This window comes from Oncorhynchus mykiss, chromosome 18 (assembly GCF_013265735.2).
Source record: "Oncorhynchus mykiss isolate Arlee chromosome 18, USDA_OmykA_1.1, whole genome shotgun sequence".
Classification (NCBI taxonomy): Eukaryota; Metazoa; Chordata; class Actinopteri; order Salmoniformes; family Salmonidae; genus Oncorhynchus; species Oncorhynchus mykiss.
This window is the reverse complement of record NC_048582.1, coordinates 20,517,333-20,526,465: the sequence shown is the minus strand read 5'-3', so window position 1 is coordinate 20,526,465 and position 9,133 is coordinate 20,517,333. Positions and strand designations below refer to the sequence as shown.

The following is a 9,133-nucleotide window of genomic DNA, read 5'->3' as shown; positions in this document are numbered from 1 at the left end:
GGTGGACTGGGGACAGCAAGGAGTCATCATGTTAGGTATTCCTGGGGCATGGTCCTAGGGCTCAGGTCCTCCGAGAGAGAGAAAGAGAGAAGGAGAGAATTAGAGAACGCACACTTAGATTCACACAGGACACCAAAATAGGACAGGAGAAGTACTCCAGATATAACAAACTGACCCTAGCCCCCCGACACAATTCACATAATAATAATTCAAATGTCCTGTCCTGCTGTAGCAAACCGGCTCAAATTAATACCCTACATCTGTATGAATGCAGTCTACATGCACAAAAGTAACTAATGTTGATTGTCTTGCACATTCATCATCTTCAATATGTTTTTGTCACTGAAAGTCTTGCTTAGTGCATGAGAAACATAGGATCTATGAGACCCTTATCCCCTGTTGACTCTAGCTGCATTGTAATGAGAGCTAAATGAGACAGAGTCACTTTTTCCAGCAGCAGCAGCAGTAGAGAGAGAGAGAGAGAGGTGGCTGAGAAACGTCCAGATACCATCTGGGTTTGTGTTTAAAGAACGGCCTGGTCTGGGCGGAGTACCAAGACAAACAAGCTAACTATGGCCTAAAGCGTAAGATAAGTTGAATAGCTCTTTGCTTGTAGCCCAGTCGTCCCCCTCCAAAAACTTCAAGATGAAGCTTTCCCTCACTAAAATGTTGAACTCTCACCTGTCTATGTTGCAATCTGTCTCTTCGGTCTGGTTTCTGGGAAGTCCCTCGTTAAACTATTCCATCCGGCTGTCAAGAGAACATGACCAAAGATTGGGATAAGCAGTGTAACGGTTGGGGGAAAAAATCTCCAATAACAGTTAATGCATGGCTCTTTTGGTCAAGCATTGTTAGAAGTTAAATTAAATGGATTTTTGTTTAAAGATGTATAGTCAATTTAAAAAAAAAGGTCAATACACTGTTTAACAATTATAAATAACAACTATAAACAAACACAACTAAATCATATAAAAGGAAATGTTTGATAATGTCACGTGATATCCAAAGCATTGAGTGCCATGTGCATCTCTGTTGCAGCTGTCGAACTACTTGAACACCCTACTATTCACTAGATAGAGTGTCCCTTCTCTCACCTGCCGTATCGGCGACGTGTGAAAACCAAGCTCTGAAGCAAACCTCGGTAACTGGAGTATGTGAGACAGAGATCTGATACTGAATGACTAAGTGTGACTAGAAAGCCATGAATGGCTCATACCTACCCACATAATGCATGCAACAATTCTCCATCTGCTGGGAAAAGCCCATCTTAATCTAATGAAAGCTTAGAAAGAAGAGGTTTTATTTGGATACAAAATAAACAATAGTGTTTTTTTCATTTTTTTATGGAGAACTTCTCTGTAGAGAAATACACCCCCACCCTACTTTTTGCATTCCATGATAACAAATGATATTCCTACTTGTCATGACATGGCTGGTATGTAGATGTTGAGTTATGTCTTTGTATTTGAAGGGTTTTCCATGGGAATGAAGAGGACTTTTCGGACTGGAGAGTGTGAGGCCCATTTTTGAAAACTTCTGATCCGCTTTGAGTAGGAGAGGGCAGTGTGTGTGTGTGCGTACGCATGTGCACGTGTTTGTGTGAGCGTTGTAACTCCTGTAAGAGGAGTGTGCCAGGCGGATACAGGATCCATCTGAAAGTGACACACTTTGGCCTCCACTAAATAATGCATGTGCCGCAAGGTTCAAATGTAGCTGCATACTACATGTACATCCCCACGGTTCTGTCAGATGCATCTGTCATGGCCTCACACTCATTACGTTGATCTGATCTCTAGCTCAATCTGTATCCCCCTCTTCATTCCCTGAGCTGAACGACATCTTGGGATTTGACTATTTTCTAATAACATTGGCCCGAATCAACTACTTCTATTAGAAGTCATTTGCTATAATAATTTGCTATGCTAAAAATAGCCTAATATTTTTTCAAATGCATGGGAGTGTGTTTGAGTCAGTGTCTTTGAGTATTTTCCAATACTTTAAAACACATTCCGATATCCAACTATTCAACTACTACCCGAGACGGTTGCCAAGGTACTCTTTGAAATCCTTGTCTTAAAAAAAGTGATTTTGACAGACCTGAGAGGACCACAGAGTTGACTTGGCGGATTTCACAATCTATGCATAAGTAATTCATTTCATTTCACATGGTTGACGATTCAGTGCTTTAAACTCATTCAGAAAACCCAGCAAAACCTTACAGTACAGTGAGCATATCCTCACACTGCACAAAGTCCCCACACTGAAAGGCCCTTGTCTTGACACAACAACAAAAAACATTCAACGCAAAGCAAAGATACCATTACTGTTACAGGGGGACAAAGTAAAACAGTAGAACAGTTGTGCTCCAATGGTGTAAGTAGAGGGGGAAAAATGTGTTTAAACCGTCAAAACAAACCTTTAGCCGTGCCCAGTGCAGTTACACCCTCCCAAGGAGAGGAAGGGCACCTAGTGTTAAAGAAATGAACAATAAAACAACCGTCACACTGGTGGCCGGGGTGGGAGGTTAATTGTGACCGAGCTTCCTTGATTTGTTCAGGAATAATAGGATTGGAGCCAGACAAGGACAGGGCTGGGGTTGGGCGGTGTGAAGTTGGTGACGTTGTCAACCCGGGGTCTCAACTGTTTCCTGTCAGCCTGGCCTGGGTGGTACTGACAGAGGGAGGGAGAAAGGAGTCGGTTCAGTCTAAACTGGGTTCTGGAGTTCCTTGCCTCAGGATTAAGCTGAAAGGTAGGCTATGATACTTCTATTAGTGCAATATTACATTTATAAAGTAGTGTGTCTGTCTGTCTGTCTGTCTGTCTGTCTGTCTGTCTGTCTGTCTGTCTGTCTGTCTGTCTCTCTCTCTCTCTCTCTCTCTCTCTCTCTCTGTGTCTTCCTTTGTCTCCCTCTGTCTCTCTCTCTTTAAAGTGAATATTTATTTCTCATAGCTATGTAGCTGACGTTACTGTGAGCTGCGTCCAAGAGCCAAAACGGTGTGTCACTGGGAAAAATATTTTCCTCTCTCCTCTTCTTCTCTCCTCCTCTGAAGGCCAGCCTCTCTGTGCCGTCTATCAGCCTGGTGTGTCTAGAGCAGTCACAGGGTCCGAACAGAGCAGTGGAAGGCACAGGAGCCCCATCTACTCCTCTTTCTCTCACTCACAATACTCCCTCTTTTTCTTTCTCTTCCTTTCTCCCCCCTTTACCTCCCAGTCTTACAGTAGACTTCCCCTGTACACTCCTGCCCAGAGGAAAGAACAGGGGGATACGGTTTCCACAACAATGGAAATTCAATCAGGAAATGGAGAGGAGTTGGAGGTGGTGAGTGGCGAGTCAATAGTGACCCCGGGGTCCGTTTCCTCCTCGCCATATCTCTCTGGCCCTCAGGCAGACGGCACGGACGACCAAGTACTCCGGGAGGACCTCCAGGCTGCCAAGACCATTGAGAGATTTGACATCCCTCTGACTAGCTTGAAGAGGATGTTTGAGAAGCCCCCAGGAGCAACAAACACCGTAAGCAAACTTCTTTGTTAATTATGCAGTACAGCTTTATGTGAATTGAATGTTTTAGCCAAACAGTGCCCGAACTTATTGTGGCCCAAAGTGCTCTGTCCATGGACTGTTTGGGAGGGAACCAACTGATGGGCAATCATGTGCTACATTTACTGTGAGAAACTGAATAAAACTTTTGTGGAAAGTTCAAAAAGTAAGTTGAGTGAAGTAGGTTCATTGGAGATTTTGTCACAGTTGTAATGTATCCGTCTCTAGTGTCTGAACGACGGTGAGCAGAGTATCTGTGTAGATAGAGGGAGGTCCGGTGACCAATGGCGTCACACTTTAAAAAAAACATCAGCTCTGCTGCCCGTTTTTGTGTTCTTGTTGTGTCTCTCACTTAATTCCATAAATACGCCTATTCCAGTTTCAGGGTGGCTATGTGGGATCCTCTGAAAGACGTCCGTGTGATCACTGACCAATAGAAAACCCCTGGTGCAGCACCTGGTTGCAGTATTTTGGCCCCTCTTTTTATTGCATCTGGTTTTTACACAGTTAGAAAATGCTCTGTTTAGGAAGATTGATGGTTTAAATGTCAAGATAGAACAGGATGACCAGGGATAGAAAGCATGTTTCAAAGAGCAGTGGATACTACGGTCTAGGGGTTAGGAGTATTGTTACAAAGAGCAGTGGATACTATGGTCTAGGGGTTAGGAGTATTGTTACAAAGAGCAGTGGATACTACGGTCTATGGTTTAGGAGATGTGTTACAAAGAGCAGTGGATACTACGGTCTATGGGTTAGGAGTATTGTTACAAAGAGCAGTGGATACCACGGTCTATGGGTTAGGAGATGTGTTACAAAGAGCAGTGGATACTACGGTCTAGGGGTTAGGAGTATTGTTACAAAGAGCAGTGGATACTATGGTCTAGGGGTTAGGAGTATTGTTACAAAGAGCAGTGGATACTACGGTCTAGGGGTTAGGAGTATTGTTACAAAGAGCAGTGGATACTACGGTCTAGGGGTTAGGAGTATTGTTACAAAGAGCAGTGGATACTACGGTCTAGGGGTTAGGAGTATTGTTACAAAGAGCAGTGGATACTACGGTCTATGGGTTAGGAGTATTGTTACAAAGAGCAGTGGATACTACGGTCTAGGGGTTAGGAGTATTGTTACAAAGAGCAGTGGATACTATGGTCTAGGGGTTAGGAGTATTGTTACAAAGAGCAGTGGATACTACGGTCTAGGGGTTAGGAGTATTGTTACAAAGAGCAGTGGATACCACGGTCTAGGGGTTAGGAGTATTGTTACAAAGAGCAGTGAATACCACGGTCTAGGGGTTAGGAGTATTGTTACAAAGAGCAGTGGATACCACGGTCTAGGGGTTAGGAGTATTGTTACAAAGAGCAGTGGATACCACGGTCTAGGGGTTAGGAGTATTGTTACAAAGAGCAGTGGATACCACGGTCTAGGGGTTAGGAGTATTGTTACAAAGAGCAGTGGATACTATGGTCTAGGGGTTAGGAGTATTGTTACAAAGAGCAGTGGATACTACGGTCTAGGGGTTAGGAGTATTGTTACAAAGAGCAGTGGATACTACGGTCTAGGGGTTAGGAGTATTGTTACAAAGAGCAGTGGATACTACGGTCTAGGGGTTAGGAGTATTGTTACAAAGAGCAGTGGATACTACGGTCTAGGGGTTAGGAGTATTGTTACAAAGAGCAGTGGATACCACGGTCTAGGGGTTAGGAGTATTGTTACAAAGAGCAGTGGATACCACGGTCTAGGGGTTAGGAGTATTGTTACAAAGAGCAGTGGATACCACGGTCTATGGTTTAGGAGATGTGTTACAAAGAGCAGTGGATACCACGGTCTAGGGGTTAGGAGTATTGTTACAAAGAGCAGTGGATACTACGGTCTAGGGGTTAGGAGTATTGTTACAAAGAGCAGTGGATACTACGGTCTAGGGGTTAGGAGTATTGTTACAAAGAGCAGTGGATACCACGGTCTAGGGGTTAGGAGTATTGTTACAAAGAGCAGTGGATACCACGGTCTAGGGGTTAGGAGTATTGTTACAAAGAGCAGTGGATACCACGGTCTAGGGGTTAGGAGTATTGTTACCAAGAGCAGTGGATACCACGGTCTAGGGGTTAGGAGTATTGTTACAAAGAGCAGTGGATACCACGGTCTAGGGGTTAGGAGTATTGTTACAAAGAGCAGTGGATACCACGGTCTAGGGGTTAGGAGTATTGTTACAAAGAGCAGTGGATACCACGGTCTATGGTTTAGGAGATGTGTTACAAAGAGCTGTGGATATCAGTGCACAGTCTAGGGTTTAGGAGATTTGTTACAAAGAGCTGTGGATATCAGTGCACAGTCTAGGGTTTAGGATATTTGTTACAAAGAGCTGTGGATATCAGTGCACAGTCTAGGGTTTAGGAGATTTGTTACAAAGAGCTGTGGATATCAGTGCACAGTCTAGGGTTTAGGAGATTTGTTACAAAGAGCTGTGGATATCAGTGCACAGTCTAGGGTTTAGGAGATTTGTTGCAAAGAGCTGTGGATATCAGTGCACAGTCTAGGGTTTAGGAGATTTGTTACAAAGAGCTGTGGATATCAGTGCACAGTCTAGGGTTTAGGAGATTTGTTACAAAGAGAAAGACATGAACAGGAATGACGATGTTCTGATACTTGGAGCGTCTTCTCTCTAGACAAATAGTGTTTTAGAAAATATACAGAAAAGCCAGACAAATATGATTCAGCCTTTGGCAAAGGGTTTACCCAAAGTTTTTTGACTCTGGTATAAGTGCTTACGTCAATGTTTTCTCTCTCGCTGAAGTCGAAGTGCGATTGTTTCACCGCCTGGTTTTCCATCACATTACAGCTGGCTGCTCTCAGAGGAAAATCTAAGACACTTGGAAGCAAAGTGTGTCATTTTTGGGGAAAGCATCCCACTGCCAAGTGTCTACCGTGGAGTAACGAATGGTCCATCTGACCTAGTTATTCTCTTAGTTGCTTTTAACACCGTCATGATGTCCAACCATATTCTTCTCAAATCTGGCCATGATGTGCTCGTGATGCTAAAGATCCACCGCAGATTCTATTGGTTTAATCAAAACTAGAATAGTATCACAATATCCTTAAGTGAATCTATAAGGTGCCAGCAAAAGGGAAAGAAATGAGTGAACTCTCCCCATTAGCTGCACCGAGAAATCTGTATTGATCTCTAGTCCATCCTCCTGTCTATGGCGTTTGGCGTAAACACACAGCTGATGTTTCTCAGCCCCCGGCCATGTTATTACTGTCCTCTTGAGAGTTGTAAACGGAACGTAATCATGCTGTAAACAAAGGACATGGCCATGGCTCAGTGTCAACCACCTGAAGGCAGCTTTAGTTATTTATAAAGTAGATCAATACACCGACGGAGTTTATTGGTTTATTCGGATCCCCTTTAGCTTTTGCCGAAGCAGCAGCTACTCTTCCTGGAGTCCACACAAAACACAAAACCTGACCAGTAACAAAGCACTGATACACTGAGAGACAAGAAGAGTCACACAGATGGAGAATACAACGACACACAAGCAATACAACTAAAGACTAATGTGTGTGTAGGTCGTGTGTGCTAGAGTGTGTCTGTGCGTGCACGTGTCCTTATTTAGCCACGGGACGTTGTTTCCTACACTTTTTTTAAGGTCATTTTTGCTGTTCGCTTGAGTAATTGAAGATGGAAGGGAGCTCCGTGCGATCACGGCTCTGTATGATACTGTGTGTCGTCGTGATTTCGTTTTGGACTTGAGGGAATGCGAAGAGACCCCTGGTGGCATGTCTTGTGAGGTATGTATGGCTGTCTGTGCTGAATGTTATTGGATTATGAGAGACAATCTGGAATTTTCTTTACAGTAATACTTCTCATGAAAACAAGAAGAGAAGCAGTTCATCACCCTTTCTACACAACTCCAGTTGAGTTTTTTATATATTTTTTACCAAATACAATGCTTTTAGTTTTATATGTATTTAAGACCAGTGTGTTATCAATCTACTGACTAACTTCTTACTTACCAATTCAGTGAGCTCACTGGCTTTGATTGCTTAGTTGTGGGACTCATAGTAGCTCTGACTAGTCCATAACTAGGTTCTGGATTTGTTCCTGACCATATGGCCTTAACTGGGTCCCAAAGTTGTTCATAATTAGCTCATGGTCAGGGAAAAACTCTGAGCTCTACTCATAAGAAACATACAGTAGTCCCAGCTCTGTAGGTTTTAGAGGTCTTGAGGCGGCAGCACAGCTGCAGTATGGTGTCTCTCTAGCCTGCCGACTGTGGGCTGAAACCTGTTGGTGGCACATGCTCTCTGTGCAGTGCAGTGCCATGCACAGACGACGGGGCTTATTCCACACGGTGTTATTTAAGGCCTATTCCTGGGGTTTTATGGTTAAGCTGTATTTTAAAAATAACCCTGTAATTGGTATGTCGGCTGTGGCTGACAGCGCGGGAGTGGAGGGCCTTTAGGTACTGCCAGCCTGCCTCAGATCGGATGGGAGTGCAGGCAGAGTGGAGACGTGGATCTATAGAGAGCTGGATCATGCCTGTCGTAGTCAGAGTTCTGGACTGGGTCCTGCTGTCTGTCTGTCTGTCTGTCTTCTTATGTGGATCTGTGGGTTCTGGTGTTGCTTCAGATCACAAAGAGGAAGGTGAAGTCAGCTAAAGTGATTAAAGGCCAGCTGAGAAGCTTCATTCTTAGTAGTTTAACCACAAGAGCAGAAGTGTAAAAAACGAAATAATTGTTGTTTTCCTGAGGGGGTTGTTGTTTTTCTTAGGAGGTTGTTTTTTTGTGAGGGTTTATATCTTTACTGTTCTTTAAGAAACCAGAGTGAGAGAGAGAGAGAGAGAGAGAGAGAGAGAGAGAGAGAGAGAGAGGGGAAATGAGAGGAGATGAGGTGGGAAGGAAGAGGAGGTTGTGTTTGGGGAGAGGAGAATGACTAAAGATGTGAAAGGAAATGTGAGAAGTTTCTCAGATGACTGTACTGTAGTTTGCTGCGACCACAACACTGAACCACTGATGCCAAAGGTCCAAAAGATGCAATCTTTCACAGACATTCTTTGGCTCAGAATAACTGGCCATGTCTCAAATACACAGTAAAAACTTCATCTGGTACTGAGTGAAATGTAGTATTTTAGGGAAAGTTAAGCCTTGTTAAGTATATTTAGACTAGTGTGGCGAGACAGAGTGGAACGAAGCCATAATAAACCAAACACATCCTGATAAGAACAGAGTTTGGCTATTCCCCAATGGACCTTGTCCTATTATACATTTAGGATACATTTGCTTCTAACACAGTTTGCTTCAACGATGAATTATTTTATTCCCTTGACATGAGCTGACTGACATTCATGATGAGACTGATATGATGTAGGTTAGGCTAAGAGGCTAACTTTCATTTCCCATTTGTGTCATTTAGCAGATGCTCTTACCCAGAGCAACTTACAAGAGCAATTAGGGTTAAGTGCCTTGCTCAAGGGCACATTGACAGATTTTTCACTCAGTCAGCTCGAGGATTTGAACCAGCAACTTTTCGGTTACTGGCCCAATGCTCTTAACCGCATAGGCTACCTGCCGCCCCCGATCCCCATACAATGGTGGTTT

General features: G+C 43.7%; 1 protein-coding gene across 3 annotated transcripts in view; it reads left to right on the top strand.

Annotated features, from left to right (window-relative positions):
- Positions 1-2,590: 2,590 nt before the first annotated feature.
- LOC110495793 (xin actin-binding repeat-containing protein 2) overlaps positions 2,591-9,133 on the top strand; it is a 55,694-nt gene continuing 49,151 nt past the window's right edge. Inside the window, exons 1-2 of one of the 3 annotated variants that reach the window (XM_021571223.2) lie at positions 2,591-2,749; positions 3,212-3,511. In XM_021571223.2, coding sequence (XP_021426898.2) covers positions 3,281-3,511 — 231 coding nt within the window. In that variant the 5' untranslated portion in view covers positions 2,591-2,749; positions 3,212-3,280. Of the gene's footprint in view, positions 2,750-3,050; positions 3,512-5,470; positions 7,325-9,133 lie in introns of those variants that run through there. The other 2 variants (XM_021571222.2, XM_021571224.2) reach the window with 2 other exon arrangements.